This window comes from Neofelis nebulosa, chromosome 5 (assembly GCF_028018385.1).
Source record: "Neofelis nebulosa isolate mNeoNeb1 chromosome 5, mNeoNeb1.pri, whole genome shotgun sequence".
Lineage (NCBI taxonomy): Eukaryota > Metazoa > Chordata > Mammalia > Carnivora > Felidae > Neofelis > Neofelis nebulosa.
In genome coordinates this window covers 136,783,263-136,808,450 of record NC_080786.1, presented here as the reverse complement: position 1 = coordinate 136,808,450, position 25,188 = coordinate 136,783,263, and the positions used below count along the sequence as shown (strand labels likewise).

General features: G+C 31.8%; 1 protein-coding gene across 3 annotated transcripts in view; it reads right to left on the bottom strand.

Annotated features, from left to right (window-relative positions):
* NCAM2 (neural cell adhesion molecule 2) overlaps positions 1-25,188 on the bottom strand; it is a 529,034-nt gene that overhangs the window by 18,176 nt on the left and 485,670 nt on the right. Inside the window, exon 16 of one of the 3 annotated variants that reach the window (XM_058731786.1) lies at positions 17,375-19,367. The exons of the other annotated variants lie outside the window; for them this stretch is intronic. Coding sequence (XP_058587769.1) covers positions 19,261-19,367 — 107 coding nt within the window. The 3' untranslated portion in view covers positions 17,375-19,260. Of the gene's footprint in view, positions 1-17,374; positions 19,368-25,188 lie in introns of those variants that run through there. 3 annotated transcript variants of the gene reach the window in all.

Below are 25,188 nucleotides of genomic sequence, written 5' to 3'. Positions count from 1 at the left end.
TTTGGAAAAGACTGTTGCGAATATATTAATGTACTTAATACATCTAACACTTACTGCCCAGCACTAGGTAAAAATTTAACAAGTATTGGCAACATGACTACTACCACTACTATTCTGCTATTTTAAAATTCTAAAGAAATGAGATTTTGGGGGGAAAAATAGACCATCTAAAGTGAAATTAGTCTGGGGGCGCCTGGGTGGCTCAATCAGGTAAGCATCCGACTCATGATTTTGGCTCAGGTCATGATCTTGTGGTTCGTGAGTTTGAGCCCAGTGTCGGGCTCTGAGCTGGCAGCACAGAGCCTGCTTGGGATTCTTTCTCTGGCTTCCTCTCTCTCTCTCTCTCTGCCCCTCCCCTGCTAGCACACTCTCTCTCCTCTCTCCAAATAAATGCACATTAAAAAAATTTTTTTAAATAAAAAATAAAAAATTTAAATAAAAAAATTTTAAAGAAAAAAATAAAATTTTTTTAAAAATAATTTTAATAAATTAAATTAGTCTGTAAACATATTTATTTTATCAGCAGCCTAAGGTGGGATACTATCACTTATTAACCACTATTCTCTTGAGAATACAGTCACATTTTTCCCCTTAGATTTGGCTAGTTAGCTTTTAAATGATAAATATTTTATTTGTGATCTTTTTAGCATTAAACCAGTATATTGATCTGCTTCATTTCTATCTTTAGAAAAGCTCTTAGAAACATATTTGTAAAGCACCTTATGGTAAAGGAATATTGATGCTAAAATAGCTATTACTTTTTTTCTAGGGAAACAAAACTCTACCTTTTAAACTTATGATTAAAATTTTTGAAGGTTACTTGAAGTTATTTTTATGGAAAACCAAAATTTTTTTTTCGTTGCAGAGGATAGGATGGACATCAAGTGGGTTTATGTAATATATAATATTTTCTTTTGAATAATGTATATTATATATATAATATTTGTAATATATCTAATATATAATAATATATGTAATATAATAATATTTTCTTTTGAAAGCTGTGTTTTTTTAATTGGCTTATGAATATATTTAAATGCTAATACTTTCTCACATCCCATGAGATTAGGCTACAATAACTATGAAAGTTAAATTTTCTAATGTTTTTATTTTTATTATTTCTGCCACCTGTTTACTCTGGTGTGGAAGTTTATTTGTCTTCGGCTTTTTCACAGACAAAATCATGACCATATGTAAAATTACATCGCTAGGATTTGGGGACTAGCAATGATTTATTTTCCCAGTAACATACAGAAAATTATTTCTTTTTAAATTAATTATAGTTTTGGGGCTCCTGGGTGGCTCAGTCGGTTGAGGGTCCGACTTCAGCTCAGGTCACGTTCTCCCGGTCCGTGAGTTCGAGCCCCGCGTCGGGCTCTGGGCTGATGGCTCAGAGTCTGGAGCCTGCTTCTGATTCTGTGTCTCCCTCTCTCTCTGCCCCTCCCCCGTTCGTGCTCTGTCTCTCTTTGTCTCAAAAATAAATAAACGTTAAAAAAATTAAAAAAAATTAATTATAGTTTTAATTATTTAACCAATGGAAACTGAGCATAACAATCATTTAAAGGGTTATAGTTTTTTTTTTTTTTTTACTTTTTTTTAAGTTTATTTATTTTGAGAATGACAGAGAGAGTACGAGTGGGGGAAGAACAGAGAAAGAGGGAGAATCTCAAGCAGGCTCCATGCTGTCAGCGCAGAGTCTGTGTGGGGCTGGAACTCACCACCTCAAAATCACAACCAAGCTGAATCAAGAGTCAGAATCAAGAGTCAGAAGCTTAACCAACACAGCCACCCAGGCGCCCCTAAAGTGTTTTAAATTCAACTCTTCTTTTTTAGCTTTCCAGAATACCTATACATGTGCTTTATCATACATGGTATTTTTATGATCATTTTTATTACTCCATCACAAAGGAAAACAATGTTTTCAGCTCTACTTTACAGATAAGAAAATTGAGCGAGTACAGTGACCAGAGTCACTGGATAACCTTTGCTATTAGATCAGTACGAAGACCATTTAGCTTCAGGTTTTATATCGTTTATACCTGTGTTAGATTTATGTTGTATATTCATCATCAAATAATCAGGAGAGGAATAAAACACAGAGATTAAATTAAAGTGTGTAGTTTCCTTCCAGAAAATGTCCATTTCCCCTTACACTGCTAGAGGAGGAACAATTATTTAAATGATACACAACAATGGAAATCATTTATTTATATATTCCTGCTATTAGGTCTCTTTTTAGTGATCATTTTGTATTGCTCTTTGAAAAAAAACCCTTTTTTATATTCTAATTTTATATAAGAATTTAATAAGAATAAATAATTTAAGAATTATAAAATTTAAACATCTATTTTTTGGTATATATTTTATCAAAGTGAATATTAGAAATGGTCTAACTGAATTTCTGTAACTTTACTCCCAGCTACCCTTCCTTCCCATGAAATCTAGAAATTGTACAGGTGAATCAATATAAGTCCCCAGACCTTTATGTACTCACATCCAAATTGCAATAAAAACACAAAATCCAAGTGTTAAAATTAGAAAAAAAAAAGAACTGTGTTTTAAATTTATCACATGCATGTCTGTCTGCATGTGTCTATTGTAGAAATTAACTCACAACTAAAACACTGAATTAATTTCCATGAAATTTATTAGATTTGATAATACTAGTTTTTCAAGAAGCAGTATACTATATTCACACAACTAGCCTTGGTTTTTGAATCCTTAAATAGTTTACTATTTTATTTAAATATTTTTCTGTGTCTACATATAATCTCCAAATAGATTGAAAGTGGTTTTCAGAGTTGGAAAGATAATATAGACATGAAGAAAAAAAAATTTTTAATTAAAAAGTCTTAAAAATGGGAATTTCATTTTTGCCCCCAGAAGAGTGGTGGCTATTTTCATAAGAGATATTCCTAAATATCAGTAAGTAAACAGTTTAAGTATGAAAAACAAGAAGACATTCAACATCCATTTTTGGTGTTTCTCATAACCTTGCTAGGTGCAATATCCTCCTATAATTTCAGGAGATCTACTTGTCTCCTGTTTCTGTGTTCTTTCCTCATCCTGTTCAGGAAACTCATTGTCAAACATAACGTGATTTATGGAAAATCTAGGTGTACTCTATGCGCATACATGTTTACATGTACATGTCCTAGGTGCTATGTGAAAAGAGGAGGAGGCCTCTTTCTGCAGTTGGACTCCATCTGAGCCACAATGATCAGTTACTGTAAAATCAGACATCTGGATTGTCTAAAGACTTTGTGGTTGCATAATTTAAAAAAAAAAAAAAGTTCCTAAACTTTAATTTCATTCATCGAATTCCACAAAACATAAAGAACAAAAGATTAAGGTTTTTATGTTAACAATGGCATAGGTTTAATAGTAAGGGCTTTCACTAGAGTTGTGGTAATTTTGTATTGTAGAAGGCACACTCTAGGGTAATGTATCCTTTAAAAAAAAGACATTTCACTAATTTAAAAACCAACTACCATCCCTAAGGATTTCACACAGTGTCTCATTGTCTTATGTTAGACAAGCTGTTTTCAAAAATCACCCGTCACAGACTTGGAAATGATGTTAAGTTGGTAAATTAAATTTATGTTTTGTGATTTTTTCCTTAGGCTCCCCCAGATTAGCAAAGAATAAAAAAATGTAACAGAAATAACAAAAGTATAGAAATGAGACAAGCATCTAGACTGGTTCAATGAAAAAATATTTTTTTAAAAAAGATATAAAATGTTTTGGGGCACCTGGGTGGCTCAGTCGGTTAAGCATCCGACTTCGGCTCAGGTCATGATCTCACAGTTCGTGGGTTCGAGTCCTGTGTCGGGCTTTGTGCTGACAGCTCGGAGCCTGAAGCCTGCTTTGGATTCTGTGTCTCCCTCTATCTCTGCCCCTCCCTTGCCCACGCTCATCTCTCAAAAATAAATAAATGTAAAAATATATATATAAAATTTTTAATAAGCTTCACAATTTTAAAAATGAGGGGACACTGAAAATAAAGTCTAATCACAGTATTCCCCTAGCACACACAAAGCTGAATCTTTTGTATTCCTTGACATAATATAAGAAAGAAAATAATATTTTCCAGCCCTATGGAGTTGTGTAGAGAAATGTCTTATTATGCATTTACAAGACTTTCTATTCCCTACTGTGAATACTAGATCTGCTAAACAGAACCTACATTAGGTAAGATTTGTCTTTGGACTTGATAGTCTTCTCTCGGTTAAACTAAATGGGGAATCAATCATACAGGTATAAATGTGATATTTATAAGGGCGCTTGGGTGGCTTAGTGGGTTGAGCATCCAACTTCAGCTCAGGTCATGATCTCTCGGTCTGTGAGTTCGAGCCCCACGTCGGACTCTGTGCTGACAGCTCAGAGCCTGGAGCCTGTTTCAGATTTTGTGTCTCCCTCTCTCTCTGACCTTCCCCCACTCATGCTCTGTCTCTCTCTCTCTGTCAAAAGTAAATAAACATTAAATAAATAAATAAATAAATGTGATATTTCTATATTTTAGGTATTTAGAAAAATTGATTCCAAATACCTCTTTTTGTGCATTCAAAACAACATGACTTTCAGATTACTTCAATAGGTGTAATCACAAATAGAAAAAAAAAAAGTAAACTCTGATTTATTCATAGTATAAAATTCACTATTAAAGAGGAAAATGTTAAAACCACTGAGATTTTCTGAGTACAATGTTACACTATTTCTATTTCTCCAGAAACCACATTTCTCTTCTGTGTCATGACCATGGGCTTCCTGCATTTATGGTGCCTGACGGTCGTCCCAAATTGATGGATTCAGTCCATTTTGATTCCTATTTAATTTCCCTATTTGAAACAAAGGCTTGGGGCGCCTGGGTGGCGCAGTCGGTTAAGCGTCCGACTTCAGCCAGGTCACGATCTCGCGGTCCGTGAGTTCGAGCCCCGCGTCGGGCTCTGGGCCGATGGCTCGGAGCCTGGAGCCTGTTTCCGATTCTGCGTCTCCCTCTCTCTCTGCCCCTCCCCCGTTCATGCTCTGTCTCTCTCTGTCCCAAAAAATAAATAAAAAACGTTGAAAAAAAAATTAAAAAAAAAAAAAAAAAAGAAACAAAGGCTTGAACTTCTGAGGTTTCAAAGGTCTGGCTAATACCCCTTTAACTGCATTAATCAGGAAGAAGGACAACATCATTCTTTGCATCAGCAAGGAGGATTAAACATACCATTTCCCATAAATTTAAACACATTTAAAAATCAAACAGAAAGCTTAAGAGCAACCATAATTGGATTTTATATTCTTTGTCCCCTCTAAGCCACTTCTTAAATTACTTCCCCATACACCCTGAAAAAAAATAGAATGTACCCTCCTAAGGTATATGTTTTTCATTTACATTATTAGCAGGTAATATTTTAGAACATATTTATACTTTGAAAGATGCAACGCAATGCAATGTATTGTTCATACATTTTGTTGCTCACACACTACAATTAGATATATCTAAATCATAATTACAATTTTATTCTGTTTCATTGTTGACAAAATGTTCATAATAATTCTCACATATCCTAGCTAAAGTATTCTTTGAGAATCATATTATGAAAACAGTTTGGGAATTCCAAAGAACTGTCCAAATGTGTTATTATTTCATTTATAATACTTATTACTTTATGCTCAATTTGTTTATAGTAACTTATTTTTGTTATTTGTTCATAGTATGTTTTTTTTTTAAAAAATTAGAACTTCTCCACTTTTACCCAAAACTTTCCTAGATTTTAGAAGCTTAAACATTTGAATATTGCTAACATTTATGAATTATGATGCATAAAAATAAAAATTATATGTTTTTTTATTATTGTTTTTGATAAACTGTCTTCATTAAGGCCTAAGTTTTAAGATCATTTTCATTCTTCTGATTTAAAATTTTTTAAATGTTTTTATTTATTTTTGAAGGATTGAGAGAGAGAGCAGGGAAGGGGCAGAGAGTGAAGGAGACACAAAATCTGGAGCAGGCTCCAGGCTCTGAGCTCAGCACAGAGCCTGATGCAGGGCTCAAACTCACAAACTATGAGATCATGACCTGAGCGGAAGTTGGACGCTTAACCAACCGAGCCACCCAGGCACCCCACCATTCCTCTGGTTTTAGATGTGCATTTCACTGTAGCTAGAACTCAACATGATTTGTTTAATGTTATTCCTTTATTCATATTTCATATAGCAAATTATCTTTTGGTCATTCCCATACTTCTGTATGTCAAATTAAAGTCTTTTTTGGGATGCCTGTATGACTCAGTTGGTGAAATGTCCAACTCTTGATTTTGGCTCAGGTCATGATTACAGGGTTATGGGATTGAGCCCCGGCTCCCACTAATGCTGAGAATGGAGCCTGTTTAGGATTCTCTCTCTCCTTCTCTCTCTCTCTCTCTCTTTCTCCCTCCCCCCCCGACCCTCTCCCCTGCGTGTTCTCTCTCTCTCATATATATATATATATATATACATACATACATATATATTTATCTTTGTTAAGAGTGATATTGAAAAAATGAAAGCAAGGGAATTATTAAAAATGCTTATGGTCTGTGATAGGTGAAATTGATTTTTGCTTGGTTTGGGCACTGGAATATATATATATATATACACACACACACACACACACACACACATATATATATATATATATTAGTATTCACTTCTGTAATTCATTTGCCCTCTTTACCATTAGATTTTTTTGTTGTTATCATTGTTGTTACTTTTATGGCTCTGGTTATTCTGCACATTTTAGACACATTTGTCTTCACTGGAATAAAAAAAAAAAGATTGAAATTTTCAAAAGATTATTGCTAAGTGAATCAAAACCTCCTCCCTAAAATAAAGACCGTACTTCTTTTGTGTTCTAATCTTTTACTCTGTCAAATCTTGTTCCCTCTTGGACAGCTTATAGTATTCGTGAGATAAAGAAAGCATTTGCATCATTCAGCTTCCTGACAAAATGCAGTTAGTAGCAACTTTTCAAGATCACTCAAGTTCATATTATTCAGATATTTAACTGCTTAGTGAACTAGCTGAATGAAAACTGTGTGGGCACAACATGTAATTTTTGGCATGCAGTTTTCGATGAACAATGTAAAGGAAAAAAAAGTATGTGATGCTAGTAATATTTGTGATGGCTATGAAAGAGTATTATTATCAGTGAAAAGAAAACTGCAGTCTTTTATAAGGGATTGCATTTTGGGGAAAGAATTTCGGGATTTTAAATTTTAAAATCCTTAAAAATATATTAAAAATCATAAGTTTATAATGATGAGAGAAGTATATAACTGTGTGAAATTGCCCTATTTGTAAGTGCATTGCGACCAGTTTGACAGATTTTTAATTTTTAGGATCACACAAAAGTAATTTTCTGTGTATTAAAGGAACATGTATTGAGTTTATTGGACCTGTTTAAATTATCTAAAAACAAATTATAAAAGTTCATATCAGACATTAATACTTATGCAGAAGTTCCTTTTTGTATGATTTTCTAGCTTTCTTATTCCTTGATAATACTGTTTGTGCATCCGCACATTAATTTAAAAGGTTGAAGTTTTCAGATTTTAAATATTATAATTAAAATTCATCAATAGTTTTCGGTATTATTCAAATATATTAACAAAGCCTATCGTTGTTATTTATGTTTTAAATCCTTAAGCTATTTCAGTACATTTTAATAAAGTGGTCATGTCTTTCATAGGTAGTCAAATAGTATTGATGTAGATTGTTTATTGTTTACTACTGAATATCTTTAGCGGGGGATGGTGAAGGTTGTATTTTACATCACCTATTTCTAACTACTGTGTCTCCATTTTTTAGTCATTTTGATTATTATGTCAAAATGGTCTGTTACATTTATAACTATTTTTTACATGTATGTATACAAATTTATATATATATATACACACACACACACACACACATATAGTCAATGATAATCAAAATTTCCCTTCAATCACTTATCCCTACTAGGAATTATTATTTGGGAGAAGGTAGGGTAAAAAGTCTGCACAGACAAAATTTATTATTTATTTATTTATTTATTTACCCATTTTTACTATGTGATTTGGGGCAGGACAGTTGGCTAGTTAAAGATATTTGATTTAGTAATGGAAAGGGAGTTGTAAACAAGTATATTCTATAAATGGTATTTATAATTATAAAACTCTCTATATAAACACATCAGCCAAAACAAATTGAGAAACACCACCACCATCAAAAGTGAGCTTTTCCCAAAAGATAGTAGAGAGTTGTAGACAGGAAACAGAATCTGTTGCAATGGTCAGGAGAGGGAGCTAGAGTGGCCTGGGATTATGGCTCAGAATGTCTGTCCAGGCCTCCCCCTTTCTTATTCCACGCCCATTTCCATAATGCACACAAGCTTGTCAACGCCTGCTAGGCGTCCAAAGTAGGAAATAGGCTTAGCCTATAACAAGTGATTAGTGATTGAATTAGCATTAGATAATTAGTATCCGTTAATATATTTTAAAAATAGAGACTGTATATGATAAATATTATAATTTCTATCATATATATTTACAATCATGAATAATTATTCTGTATGGAATAACAATGCAAGTGGCTCATCACCTTCACTTTTTTTAACACCTACCTAATACCCCCTAAGGTCTCAGTATTTATCTTTTGAAAAGAGTTTCCTGTAAAAATAAACAATCTAATATATAAAGTTAGTATTCTTCTATGGGAGTGTTTTTGGAAACTTGCCACATCCTTCGAAAAAGTTAAAGCAATATTTTTTAATCTAAGAAAAGGAATTACAGAAATAAGCCGTACTAATTTTGAAAAACAATTGGCAAAAAACTAATATATAACAGCACTTTTCTTATAAATGTTTCAGATAGCTGAAAACTTTAGAAAGGCATATTTTTAAGTGTCCTTATAAATCTGTTGCAATGATAAACCGTGACAAATTGTGAAACAGCTAAAGTCTTTGCACAACAGAATACCTATGCTCCTATCTAGCTGACATTTCAAATTGTTACATATGTTGGAACAGAGACCACTGGCTACATAACCTTCTCAAAAAGTGAAATGAAGAGATACAAAATATTTTACATGTCATAATTACTTATTTGAACTGTTACTTTTTCAAATTTATGCTTATCTCACTAACTCTATACTTTTTCTATATGCAGTTTAAGTCTTATGATACATATTCAGATTCTTTTGGTAAAGGTGATTTACAGTGTTTCTCCTAAGATAACGAAGAAATGAAGGTTTTTATTGGCACAAAAGAAATGAAGCTTCTTTGATTAGAATGAATAAGACCAAAAGAGACATTAGTCAGTGTTAAGGAACTGGATAATTTAAATTTTAGTTCCTTGGTTCAACTATTAACTGGCTAAATGTATTTTCTGTTAATATTAAAAGGCTGTTCCATATAGAGAAAGTAAAATTCTTCACAAAATAGAAAATACCTTTTTTCTTAAAGACTATATTGCAACATTGAATGTCACCCTTAAAATATTAAACTACAATTAATATTTTACAAATTTTTTGTTGAAATTCTAAGATGCTTAATCTGTTATGAAATTATTAAACATACATACTTTTGAATTTTATAAATATATGACAATAAATGAAAAATGTGAATGGTATTATTTCCCAAGGAATTTATCACATTCTGTTTTGAAAAATGCCCAGTTTTAGACACTCACTATATTGTTTTAGAGACTTCAATTTCTGCATTAGGATTATATAAAAAATCAAGTTACATTTTTATAATTAAACACTTAAACTTGTAGGGCCATTCATCATGTATATTTAGTGCATCTAAATAATATATTGTGTAGGATACTTCAACTCTAAAATGTAAGTGCAGACTTTAAATATATTTTAAAAACACATCTAAGATATCCTTCCCTAGGTAAATAGATAAACTGGTACATCCAGACATGTAATATTATTCAATGCTAAAAAGAAATGAGCCATTGCATCATGAAAAAAACCATGAAAGAACCTTAAATGCACATTATTAAGTGAAAGAAACCAATCTGAATAAGCTACATACCATATGATTCCAACTATATGATATTCTGGAAAAGGAAAAGCTATCGAGACAGTTAAAAATATCAGTGGTCCCCAAGGGTTAGGAGAGAAGGAGGGATGAAAAAGCAGAATACAGAGGAGTTTTAGGGCAGGAAACTATTTTGTACAATACTGTAATGGTGGGTACATTTTATTATGCATTCATCAAAACCCATATAATGACAACACAAAGAGTAAATCTTAATGCAAACTATGTATTTACTCTGGGTAAAAATGATGTCAATGGTGTCAATCTAAGTTCATCGATTGTAACAAATGTACCATTCTCCATGTTCATAATGGGGGGGAGGCTATACATGTATTGGGGCAGGCAGTATGTGAGAATTCTGTAGATTTCTCTCAATTTTGGTGTGAACCCGAAACTTCTCTAAAAAGTAAAGTGTATCTAAAAAAATGGAGGAAAAAAATACAGTGTCCTACTTTTAAAATCTTCCAAGGAATGGCTAGCAGGCCTGGATTTACTGAGAATGTCTATAAACACAATACACAATCTTTTATGTCATTTAATACTTAAAAAAAAATGACATGTTAGGGGGGCCCTGGGTGGCTCAGTCGGTTAAGTGTCCAACTTGAGCTCGGGTCATGATCTCATGGTCGGTGGATTCGAGCCCCATGTTGGCCTCTGTGCTGACAGCTCCAAGCCTGGAGCCTCCTTCGGATTCTGCCTCAGTCTCTCTGCTCCTCCCCTGCTTATGCCTCTGTCTCTGTCTCTTAAAAGTAAATAAGCATTAAAAAAAAAAAAAAAATGACACCTTAGGTGATTACTAACACATGCGTAAGTCTTAAACATTTTCAACTTCCTATTTTTGTATGATGGGACCCACCAATGAACCAGACCAGATCTTGCTGTAAAGAAATATTTCTATTTCCTTAAATAAACTTTCCTCTGATGGGACAGTAAGTCTCAGGCTTAGTATATAAAAACCCCAGAATATTTTTGTCCGTTTTCCACCAATAAGCACTGGGAAGCAGAATATTGGCTTAGCCTTGGTGACATTATATAGAAATGACAGCAAATTGAAAGTTATTGTTCATAGATTCCTCAAAACAGAAATGGTAGTTTGAGGAGCTAATTTTTACTCTTGTTAACCACATTTAAGCAGGAAAAAAGTCTATATTTATTATACTATGAATATTAAAATATTTTAATATTTCTTTTTGTAATAATAAATGAGAAATCAGAATAGCAAGCATAGAACCACTATAAAAATTCTTTTTTGAAGCCATTTATTTTGATTTCTTAAAATGGAAAGGGCAGATGCTGATATGGAAATATCTGTTTTAGTTTTTATTAGACAGTAGGTAAAAATATTTCATATTAATAGAAAATGACCTATTTCTACAATGTAAAAAAGTCATTTTATAAAGTACTTTCAGAAAATATTTAAAAATCATAAGGTGATTAAATTTAACTTAATATCCTTTTAGGGTTGTAAACGGAGAGTTTATTACAGTGATCATGGGAGAACAGCCATGTGTAGGAGTTGGAGAAAGAAAGATAAGCTGACTTGTTGAAGTACCATGATTACTGGAGGGAACTGTGGTTAGTTAACACATGGCCTTTTTTCCTATGAGGCAATCAAGAAGAAATCAAAGGAACTAGGTCAAAGACACAAGACCATATAAATATAGACTAGGGATTTAGTTATGCCATCTCAGATTCAGTGTAGTTTGATAAAACAAAGAGGAAGGGGCGCCTGGGTGGCGCAGTCGGTTAAGCGTCCGACTTCAGCCAGGTCACGATCTCGCAGTCCGTGAGTTCGAGCCCCGCGTCAGGCTCTGGGCTGATGGCTCGGAGCCTGGAGCCTGTTTCTGATTCTGTGTCTCCCTCTCTCTCTGCCCCTCCCCCGTTCATGCTCTGTCTCTCTCTGTCCCAAAAATAAATTAAAAACGTTGAAAAAAAATTAAAAAAAAAAAAAAAAAACAAACAAAGAGGAAAACTGAGAGTCAATGACTAGTCATTTGGCTTCTCTGATCCTCAGTTTGTTGACCTAATAAGATAATGGTATTGATTAGAATATTAGAATAGCAAACAATAAAATAAATATAAAGCTAATAGATCAATGTAATGTTAAGTGACGGTCACTGTAAAAATGTCCAGAAATTCCCAGATACTTCCCATTTGATACTATCTTATTGTCAAGGGGTTTCAAGAAAAATAAAAATAAGAACAACAAAGAAAAATTACTTAACTTTCATTCTCTCCCACTGTACAAAACTTCTGTAACTACTTAATTGAAAGAAGTTCAGAAATTATAACAAAACACAGATACTATATAAAAATTTTCATTTTGAAATGTATACTCATATGTTTTAATGGGCGGTATATATATTAAGATATACATTTGAGAGTGGGCTATTCCGAAATAAGAAAGATTAAGCGTGCCTTAAAATAATGCATATCTTGAAAATGAACATTTTCTCTTTTGTAATTTCTATACTATGTCATTTTTATCTGGCAATGAAGTACTTGATGATGTTTATATAAGAGAAATAAATATTTATGTTTAAGCCACCAATTTTTTTCACTGTATAAAAACAATTTAACTTCCATATAAAGAATTATCATTTATGAGGTGCCTGAGTGGCTCAGTTGGTTAAGCTTCTGACTATGGATTTCAGCTTAGGTCAGGATCTTATGACTAGTGAGATCAAGCCCCGTATCAGGCTCTGTGCTGACAGCATGGAGAGTGCTTGGGATTTTTTGTCTATCTGCCCCTCCTTTGCTTGTACACATGCACACTCTTTCTCTCTCTCAAAATAAAAAAATAAATAAATAAACACTAAAAAAATTATCATTTGAACCCAGATTCAGTACTAAAACAAAAAACAAACGTAATGATTTATTCAGAGCACAGGACCTGGATTCTAAATGTGACTCTACATAAATTATTCAACTTCTTTAGGCCTCACTGTTCTCATCTAAAACATGAGAGAAATGATACTTACTTCCGAGAGGTTTTTATGAGGAGTGATTGAAATATTGCACGTATGGCATTCCACACAGCGTGTGACACAGTACACATTAAAAAATAAAACCAATGCCATTTTTGTTTCATACCTTGGGTGTGGATGAGCAGCGGACCCTAGTAATTTTCTACAACTTTACTCTTATGATGTTTAAACTGAATTACAGTTAATACATTAACCAAGGAGATTTAAAAAATCTCGTTAAGTATTTATATCTGCCTTTATAAACGTTTGCTAGCAATGGAAACTACTTAACAATTCTTTCATTATTAAAGTTATTAACTATATTCCTGTATTCTATTAAGATAATGTCTGATTACTTTGGCCTCCTACTAGTCATCGACGTTTCTAAGACGACTCTGGAACTAGTTTACTATGAAAGAAACAGTATTTAGTAGTGTTTCTAAATTACTTTTGCAATATGAGTCTACTGATGATATATTATTTATCCCCAAATAGAAGTCACTCAATGATTATACATTTATTACACTGAGACCTTGGATTTGATCAAGTTAGAAATGAGAACACACAAGGACATAAAAAATTTGTACCAGTAATAAAGAAAACACATATAACAAAGTTTTTCCTCAGTTTTCTTTATTACAACAATGGAGACACAGAGGTACAGAAAATAAAATGACATTTAATATACTATGAAACACATGCATAGGATTACACATAGTGCTGGATATTATGTCGGGGTTTTAAATAAGAAATGATATTGAAGACGATACATTTATAACGCACATTTTTTTTCAAGAAAATAAGCTATGATGAAAACAAATGCAATTAAAATGGTCAGAAACAGTCACTTTAAAACACAAGTGTTATACATAAAATCAGTGTAAGATGTGAGATAAAAATATTCTGAAAGAAGTTCATGAATCATGGATGTTACTTAAAATAGCAATTTTTAATTGCTTGCATTAAAAAAAAGATTAGCTAAGAGATCTATTTCATAGTATCCATTTAGTACACATACAGAATAAAAATAAATATGGTATAATTAAGAAAAAGATGCCATCTCTTAATATATGCAGTGCTTGCAATGTGTAACTTTTATATTTTTATTAAAGTGGAATGATAAAGAATAAGTTAATTTAACTTGAACATACACACATTAAGAAATTTTACAATATACCTAAACTTAATACATTCAATTAGTTAATACTTAAAATTAAAATTAATTCTACTTGAATGAACCTATCTTTAAAAATTAGGTAAAATAAAAGTCCAGCAACGAAGCCATTGGGACATCAGTTTGCAGTTCAGATCAGCATAGATATAGTACTCTTACACATATGTGTTTTCCTTAGTTATTTCACTTTTTTTCAATTCAGGCTGTGAAATTAGTTAATAGCCATAAAGGAAGAGTGGATTACTACCAGAAATCTTTAAGCAGCTCATAATCTTAGATAAGATAATAAGACCAAAGGTATTTGGAAAACAAAGCATTGGTATTAAACTCCTATCTCTGCCTTATTTCAGAACAATTAAATTAGATTTAAGATTACTGAATTTTTTACCTTAGATAAGAATTGAGATGTTGCTTAATATAGTGTTATAACCTTTATGTATTTCATCAAGTTTTTAAGTACAATAAATGAGAAAGAAATAATACTACAGCTTTATATTTAAAAGTTAAAAAAATGTTAATTCTAAATTTTAATTCTACCAATTTAAATAGTAAACCAGAAGAGATCAGGTTAATTAGATGTTAGAAAGATATTTGGTTTGTTTGTTTAGTTAGTTCTTAAAATTTACTTGCTAATATCTTCTGAATTCTAATATAATTAGAATTATAATATTAATAGTGATTAAATAATACTCTTTATTTTTTATGACATAACAGCTGATTTGGAAATGGAATTTTTACCAACTTCAACTTATATTGAAATGATTTCAAGGGCTGTTTGTAGAATATTTGCATCTCCAATCATGTGAAATATGCAAATTTGAGCTATCCATTCAAGAATGCAGAAAGGCATTAGCCTTTCTGAAGGTTTTCTGATATATATCCCTACCACGAATGCTAAGATTTTAAAATTTACCAGTTCATCAACAGAAAAGGAGTAGAAAAAATACACCCTATTCATTCATGGTCAGAAATTGAGAGGGAGGAAACAAAACCTAGAGGGGGTGGGAAAAAGAAAGACAGAGCAATAGAGACAAAGAGGAGGGAAATAAAGGGAATATAGGAGAGAGAAAGAGAATATTAGACAAAATGAATTGGAAGAAAAGAAGAAAGGAAGAAGGAAGCAAGGAAACAAACTAAAATTAGAGAAAACCTACTTCATTTGTACTTATTCAAAGGTTGTTTTGAGCCATAATAAAATACATAAAATGATACAATTAGATATGACCTTCATGATCTTATATTCATTAAGTAAAATTACCATATAAGGGCTAAAGAAGATTATAAATAATATTTATTTATGTAGTATTGTAACACACTATTTAAAGCTCTTAATGCTACTAATATCTAAACCAAAACCAAACAGGTGGACATTTTCCAATAATTTTACATGACTAGAGAGATTTCTCGACTACTTCAAACTGAAAGTATTATTATACATAACATTACCTAATTATTCTTGAAAATTAAACCCAGACATACTTAATGATTGTATTGGTGATATAAATATCTTAAATCACCAAGATAATTTGTAATTTTAAAATTTACTTTTCCATTCTTAGGGTATGTATACCATATTAAGAAATAAAATACTTTTCAGATATCTAAAAGAGTTCATTCAGATCCCAAAAAGATTAATTATGTCTTACATACTGTATTTTCTTAAATATAAATGAATAATCATAAATCCATTTGACTCAAACTATACAACCTATGAAGTACTGCATGTACTTGTATTTTTAATTCTTAATTTAAAAAAATTCTGTGTATTTAATAGTAAAAACGATTTGCAATGAAATTATTTGTGCATGAATTCATTTTATATATACAACTAAAATTATACAAAACTGTTAATCCAATGTCCAGACTATATGTATTTATTGCATTAAAAAAAGCACTTAAGATATTTTAGGCTAAAAAAAAAAAAAGAGAAATTAAAAAAAATAAAGCCATAAGACATATTAACCTTGTCCATGTCTACCACTAATGAATGCATATATATTCATCTGTGTAATTATTTGGAAACAGTAGGAGTGTAGCATTTATAAAATACAGTATTCCCAATGACTAATATGAGAAGAAAGAGGATGAAAAATGGCCATTGACCTAAATTGCCCATGTAAGAAGTTTCGTAAGAAAGAATTTACTGCTATCTCCTAGGCATAGCCTGTTGGCATATCTGGCCCATGGTATTGGCAAGCCAGTGATCTGAGAAATAATTAGAGTTTTGTCTGAAGTAGAGAAAAACAGTAAGACTAAATGATAAAAGGAGACAAGAAGATAGACAAGTAAAGAGCTGAGAGGAGAAAAACAAGGAGATATTCATGTTTATATAAGAAGTTAATCCTCATGCTCCATATGCGGATACAATAATCATCCTTAAGTAAATCAACCTAAAGTTATAACCGGTATAACATGATCAAAACAAACTTCTGGAATGATTTAATATTTGGAGATATGATATACACATCAACAGACATAGACACATACTTCTGATTATATACAATGATTAACATAAAACTTACCTTAACACACAGTTCACATTTTATATGTTTCAGGCAAAGGATTTTTATTTTATTTAGACCTATAGATAGATACTAATTAGACTGTCAGATTACATGGTTGCATATAACAAAACTAAAACTCAGAGACTTAAAAAGATAATTTAGCAACATTTACATATTTATTAAGATTTTTTTAATCTGAGAAGATAATTTATGATCTCTAAGGTCTCATTTATTGAACTGTTTTAGCTGTACTGTTTAGAATTTTGTGCTTTCCTATGTCCCATGGAAATAAGCTAAACACAGAGCTTGTATGTTAAGATGTCTGAAGATCTATTTTCAAGAATTTATGCATATCTCGGAACTGTAAAATAACTGCTCTTCTAATCATAACATTTGGTCAAATGAAATATTACTTATTAATTTCAGGATTAAAAACTTGATCTGGGGCACCTGGGTAGCTCAGTTGGTTAAGCATCCTACTATTTCAGCTCAGGTCATGGTCTCATGGTTGTGAGATCAAGCGCCACACTGGGCTCCGTGCTGAGCCTGGCGCCTGCAGCCTGCCTGAGATTCTCTCTTTCCCTCTCTTTCTGCTCCTCCCCACCCCTAAAATATAGTTCAGGAAAAAAAGTTGATCTGTACTGAGATGTACTGAATTTAATATCATTCATTAAATAATGAAGAATTTAATAAGTGTAAATAATTATGCTGAGACAATAAATTTTTAATTTTAAATTCTTTTCTCAACTGTCAAAATATCACTTTAGGTACCATGTAAACTTGACTTTGAGCATTCTTCATACCACTGTTGGTTACTTTGAGTCGTAGAATGTTAAATAAAAAAAATCAACTCTGTTATCTTATGAAAGACATATTCCATATTCTCCACAAAATTATGTTGATATCATATACTAGCCTAAATAATTTCTACCGGACTTTCTTGTGGAAACATTTATCTTCTTGAAAAGGTCCAGTGAGATTATGGTAAACAGGAAATATTGTTCCTCGAAGAGTTATTGGAACTCTTTTCTTTCCTAGCGCTTTCTCCATATTAGTAACCAACAAATCTACATATCTTCTCCAAAAATAGACATACTATGCACTTATAATTGGTTAATTAATAATTTTAAAATGTTGGCTATGGTCTTTTTAAAAACAGAACATTCCCCAAACTGCATAAGTCTGGATATTCCTTTGTCTCAGTGGAAGAGAAAGGAAGGAAGCAAAAGCATGTTTAATCTGTGGCTGGGTTACTCCTGCATTCTAAAGGTCTGTTGCTAGGTGAGAAGAAAAAAGGACAGCAGTAGACAGAAGAGTTTAGAAAAGATAATGACAGACTACTAAAGAGAAATCTAGCTTTAGATCTTACATTATAGGTCCTGTAGCTATTGTTTTAAGGAGTAAAAGAATACTTTCATGAAACAAAATAAATAGTTTTTGATGAGTGAATCTCAAAGCCCAAAATCCAACAATTTAATTTCGCACATTAGTATGGTCACTCTTGTCATATACATAAACCTGCTTGCTTTCTAATTGTCCTGAATGAACAGTAAGAATCACTTGCTAGGCAGGGTGTGGCTAGAAGTGAAAAACACAAAACACTTTTCTCATTTTATAATAAATGAAAATTGAACACTAAAATCATTGCTTGTGATAATCCCTCAAATATAGCTTCCTCTGAAAAATGTAGTAACACCTCCTCATCTCAATTTCATCTTCTTGCAAGCAAGAGCTAAAATATTTGCTTCTCTCTCTGGTCTTTACAAAGAAACTGACTCTTTGTGTCCAGGAAGTTGTAATAAAGAAGTATACATATATGTTGTGAGAAAATCAATACTCGATGCCAACTCATAGCACAGTCCATATCCAGTGAACAGAGTGCAACTTTTTAAACACATTCATATTTAAATTACTAAATTGGATATTTTAAAGTTAGTGTTCAAATTTAAAAGAAGAAAACTATTTCATTTTTATTTCTTATGATATTTTAGGTCAAAAAAAATGAAAATAGGCAACACAGTACGGATACATATCTAATATAACAAAAGCTATTAGTTTTTGTTGTATATAAATGGTAAACACCATGAAATTTTATAAACGTCCATAAAGTTGGAAATTTACATTTAAAAGAATAACAATTAAAACCAATATAAAAGATCCACAATTCTACATAATAAAATACAATGTATGGTCATGGATTTTGAATTATTTTTGCAAAATAATCAAATGAGAGAAGATTAGATGTAGCAAATGCTTAAATTCCAAGTAAGAGTGACATGATATTTAACAAGGTCAACTTTAGAAACTAAAGGAAACTTCAGAATGAAGCAAGTTATGCAATGAACTGCATCCTGGAAGAAACAATCCTGATTCTATTTCTTTCAGTGATTTTCTGACAAATTATCTACTTTAAAGGTTGACAATTTGGGGAAGGGAAAATAGGCTAATTGTTCATGAGTGAAATACATGCATAATTAGTCGGACCACAGAAAAACTTTCATCATAATATGAGATTAGCCTTTTAAATTTGCGGGGCATGAAAGGAAATATCATATAACAGCAACATTAAAACATCCAAGACAAACTGAGGGCTATAATGAAAGAAAACCCAGCAGCATTCAGCTGCCATGACTGGCTTCCATTTTCGCCTTTATTCGCTTCACAGCATTTATCTGCATGACGGAAATTGTTTTTGAAAATAGAATAAGAATAAAGTAATTAAGGAAAAAAAGAGTAGAGTTACAACATGAAAGTAAAGAAAAAGAAAAAAAGTGACAGTGGGAAAGAAAAAAAAGAGAAAATAATTAATGCAAGATTTACACAAAGCCATTACAAATTCCTACAAAAAAATTATTTTGATACAAGAAAAAGAATGGCTAAAATCTGTATACAACTTTTCTAAATAGTTGTCACATATTTAAAACATAACTGAATCTCAATATTAATAAAGTTTATTTCACATAAATCAGACAGTTGTTCTGTCATTGATTCTTTAGAAATAAGTATCTTATTTATTCTCTATTGAAGATACAACTTATGAGTGAGAAGGCACCTGTCATTTCACTGTGCTACTGGTAAGTTCACATTGCTACTGTAAATATGAACTCATCATATTCTATAATGTTTACAGATATTACTTTTTGCTACCATCATATCTGAGAAGAAATATTTAATAAAAGTAGTTACGTTTTTAACAATGAATGAACTACCAAGATATACCCATGAAAATGACATATTCATAATGGAAATTTGCCATAAGGGTAGAAGCAAGGAGCATTGACCCAACTGACCATAAGCATGGTCTAGACATATGTCATTGTACCACTTTAAAAATAATTTTGAGAACAAAGGATCATGAAAATATACTTTTTCATTATGTGCTAAATTCAAAGGAATATTGTTTTGGGTATAGTATTAATATTTAGCATTGACTGAGATTTCCAAATAGTTAAAATAAAGGTCTCTCCAATTTTAACTGAACTTTAATTTCACCATTGTTTTAGAATTTCTCTAATGTATGTTCTGAATAGATCATAAATTTAACTTTAAGAAAACATGTTTGCATTTGCCATGCACTTGAATGTGTTGTTTCTGGGTTCATGTTGAGTTATTCAGAACTGCAAGGGTATACTAGTGTGGCTTGGAACTAGACTGAGTGCCATCAAAATAATTTTACTGTACAGTTCATTAGAAGTATAATGAAAAACACCGTGTAAATACACACACACACACACACACACACACACACACACACACACCCCTGAACATTTTTAACAATTTATTTAGTGGTGGTGATTTATATAATTTCTTTGTCAGCTTCTTATATTTGAGGAACTCTCATAGATGCGTTACATGCTTGAATTCAGATGATAGAATTGTTTTACCATCAGATCTAAACAATGCATGAATGGAATTGTTCGTCATCAAATTATATTGATAATGTTAAAATTAGACATGTGTTCAATTCATAGCAACAAAATCAGAAAAAGGAAGCAATTACTAAATGAAAAATGGTCTTTTTTTGGTTAAAAAACCGGTATTAAAAATGTCATAAACCAAAAGAAATGGTGGGAAATGCTTTTCAAAATAAATTCATCTCCAAGGATTTTTAAAAGAGTAGTATATTTAGTAATAAAAATTACAGAATGAATCAATAAATGTCATTTTATCAGGTTCTCATTTATAGATTTATAATCATTTTATAAGAATTAATTTGTCATAACTATTCAATATTCTCATTGTTTATAAATAAATGAGATGGAATTATGCTGTATGAATATTCCAAAAGGGAATACAATTGTGATTTTGCACTCTATTTCTATGTAAATCAACAAATACATCTTCCAAAATAAACATGTTGAGAGTGAAAATGAGAAAATATTATTCATCACAAAGTATCTTTTAAATTACAATAATAAACTATGGAGAAATGTGGTATCCACTAATGTACATGCATAGAAAAACCATTGTTATCAACGTAATATGTAATATATGAGTTTAAGGTGAGCATATTGTTAAAAAAATAGCTCTTCAGCCCAATGAATACATGTACTCTATATTTAGCCTGCTGCTTACCAAAAATTAAACACATGGAATGCACATAAGCGATGACTTTCTAAATTCAAAAGCCCATAAACTTATTTAGACAATTTACAATGCATGCTACCAAAAATGAATTAAAACTAAATTAATTTGTAAAGTTCACATCTTCTAAAACTTGAATAAAAAGACTTAAGGTCTGCTAGTTTATTACAGAGAACTCATTTCAGATTTGAGCTTGAATTTATAATATTTATTTTAAAATGGAATAAGAAATTATAAAGCCACAAGAATAACTTTGATGAAGATGTATGAAGATCATTTTCCTCATTTTACCAATACGTAATTCTAACTCTATAGGATATTGTGGGTGTAAAGGCTCCCAAATTCACCATCACCCATCATAGTCTTTAAAACCGCCCCATGAAACCTTCTACAGCTAAACTGAACAATTTTTAAACTATAAAGGCATGCCTTTAATGTGGCTTTCCACGAGGCTTTAGCAGTCAGTGGATTCTTAACGATGAATTAATCTTTTATTATTTCTCCTTTTCCAGGAAGTGGCTAATTGCTTTGTATCAGCAACACAGTTTAATGGGGGAAAGAAATATATCTCCTATCTTCTCAGATAGCTTTGTCTGACTTCTCCTTGACCACATGATCTGCTTTATCAGCTGTGAAACACATTCCAGCTTTTTTCATCCTAAAGTCCTTCTGACACTGTTTCCCCTCCCTCCCCTCTCTGCTCACCTTCATAGCTACAGTCTTCTTATTTTTCCAGGAATTCTACAACATCTTACTCTCACTGGGTATGGTGGTGTGGTTTCCTCTTCCTGTATAATATCACAGTTCCTTTGGGCACAACTCTTAATCCTCTATTCCTTAGTAACCCAAGAAGTACACCTTGAACATCGATGCTGCGCTCATCACCCTTCTAGGGTGACATCAATGAGTATTTCAGACATCAACGCTTTTTCATAGAGATAAGGCATTACTCATTGTGTGATTTTATCCTCACCCAGGCCTCAAATACCATTCACCTGTTAATGTTATCATCATAATGTATATTTCCAAGCTATGACTATCTTCTCATCTTTATACACACACATGTAACTACTACTTGACATTTCAAACTTAATGGATACCAAACTGAAAAGAAACTCAAAAGTCATCAATATCTACTGAATTGAATCTATTACACATGTAAGCTTAACTTAAATACACATTGTGTCCAGGATTTATTCATGGCTTTCTTTTTCTACTGCCATCTTTATTTTTTCAAGCATTCCTGTTTATCCATCTCTTTCTTTTACCCATATGAGCAAGATTAATCTGTCATTAATGCCTATCTATTCATATAACACCCCTGTTTCAAACGACTTCTTACTGTTTTTAGGATCTCTTTTAAAAGTGTTTATGTAGTTTTCAGAAGACCTGGGATTATCTGGGTCACAGGTCCCTCTCTATCCTTATCTTTGTTCACACGGTTCCAGGTTCTCTTCAGTAATGTTTTTTTCAGTTCCTAAAGCAGATCAATTTCTTTTTTTCTTTTAGAGATTTCTTCCATATAGGACACCTTCCCCAGAAGGCTCATTTCCTGTGGGTTTCTTCAGGAAAGGTATTTTCTAAGGGAACGCTTCCCTTGCCCCTACCTAACCCCTACCCTACCATCACAAGTTAGGTATAATTGCCAACCCCCTCATGGCAGCATATGGCACCAGCCTGTCTCTTAGTTGTAATTGTTAATGGTTATTCTAACGCTAATTTTATGTCTATCTTCCTTACTAGACTGTAAAGTCTTTGAGGGCAAGGGCCAGTTTTGTACTTTTCACAGGTCATTCCTTTATACTCATTTCAGTCCTTGTCACAAAGCAAAACCCCAATAAACATCTGGAACAAATGAATGATTTTTACCATTTAAGAACCAGAAGTAACTCGCTTGGCTAAGAGGAAATGCATATTGAGAGAAATTAAGTGACAACAGCAAAGCTGAAACTATAAACCATAATTCTCTCCATTTTCCTTCTAGGCACTGCCTGCCCACAATGTGATTCTGAAATTGGAACAAAATATGTTTTTATAGTAAATGTATCATAATATATCTTAGATATTTTTGTGCCTATATATGTATGTTTGTGTGTGTATAGATGTGTATATATATACAAACACACAAACATGCATATATGTATATATATGTATATATATATATATATATATATATATATATATATATATATTCTTATTTATTTACCCTATTGTCCATACCTATTTTTGTTTTTTATTAACAATATTTTTTTTAATAAAATAGTAAGGACTCTGGAAGTATAATATAAACAAACCTGTCTAAAATTGATTATTTGTTTTACAGTTTGTGTTTTACTTATAAACTGTTATTAAAATGTCACCTTCTAACTTCATACAATATTAATTTTTATCCTGATAAAAACAGTTATTTCCTCCAAACACATGAGCTAAATTAAAGATTTAGGAAAATGGGAATACACAGTTGCAACCCACCTTTGAAGATTCTGACTCAGATTCAGAATCATATTTATATTATGTTGCTGATATTTGCATAGAGGATAGTTATTACAAACATAAAACATTATAATTGTAGAGTTATTGATGTATCAAACTCACAGAGACAATGAACTTGATAGCATATTCAACCATTCTTCTTGGATCTATCATCTTATAAGGGTATTGGATTTGTCATATGACTAAGTAGCTCTGACCTTGAACAGATCCCTTAACCTTCCAAATTTATATTTGTAAAATGAGTATAAGTCTTCCTTGTTCAATACAGATTAAGAGATATATGAATGAGATAATGGGATAATAAATGCAAAACTGATTTGTAAATCAAAAAAAACATTATAACATGATATCAAAATTAGTTCTAGATGCTCCCAACTTCCTACTTTCAAATTATAATTGGAAGCACTTATTAATTAATGTTACCAATACAAAGCCAAAATATCAATTATTTTTAAAACATATAAGCAACAGTAATTATTTTATAATAGAAAGACTAACTGTATAAAGATGCTTTCAATTAAAAACAGATGTGTGATATCACAAAATCATAATAATGAGATTAATATCCATTTGAAATTGCAAAAGTGTTAAAGAGCATGACTGAACTGACAAACTATTTTTTCCCAGTATCAAAAATGTTATGTACCAATACTGATACTCTAATATGACTTCAATAAGCCATGCTTATGAATATGCTCCTTTCAGCTCTACATATATACATATGAAGAATATATGTATGTTATGTATATTTATACATATTTGCATAAAATTTACCTGTAAATATTACAGATATATTTAAAGGATTGATAAATGTTAAAATATAACCCATGTGACAACTCAAAGTTAAATAAGACTACAAATCAGGACAAATTCTTGCACCTTTGCCTCTATAGCATGTATCTGAAAAAAAAATGTTAATATCCTTCCTGTGGACTTTGATAGTATTGCTAGCATATAATCATGGAAGCACTGTTACTTAATAAAGGCAGAATCCACCAGGGTGCTGTGAATACCAATATAGCATGTCCTGCAATGTTGTGAGCCTCCTTGAAACTCTAGTTATAGTTTTTTTTCTGGGGCTACCTCTGTGGCTGTTTCTGCCTTACTATGTGACGGATTCTATCTTTCTAAATTCAACTTGTTTGATCCGTTATGGATGGTGTCATCATCTTTGACTGCATTTTCCCAAAAGTGAAGGACCAGCCTTCACGTGTTTGGTAGAGATGTTGTCTTCTTTACAAAAGATTTTCTGGTCTCAAAAGAAGTATTTCATGTTGATTTTTGACACTTCACTCTTACCTTCCATCCTGTCCCTCTGTTCGTTCTCTCCTCACTACTTCAACCACTGAAATTGTCATGGTGTATTTACAAGTTACTAATAACCCCGTGGCAAGAATGATTTAGGAAATCTTGAGT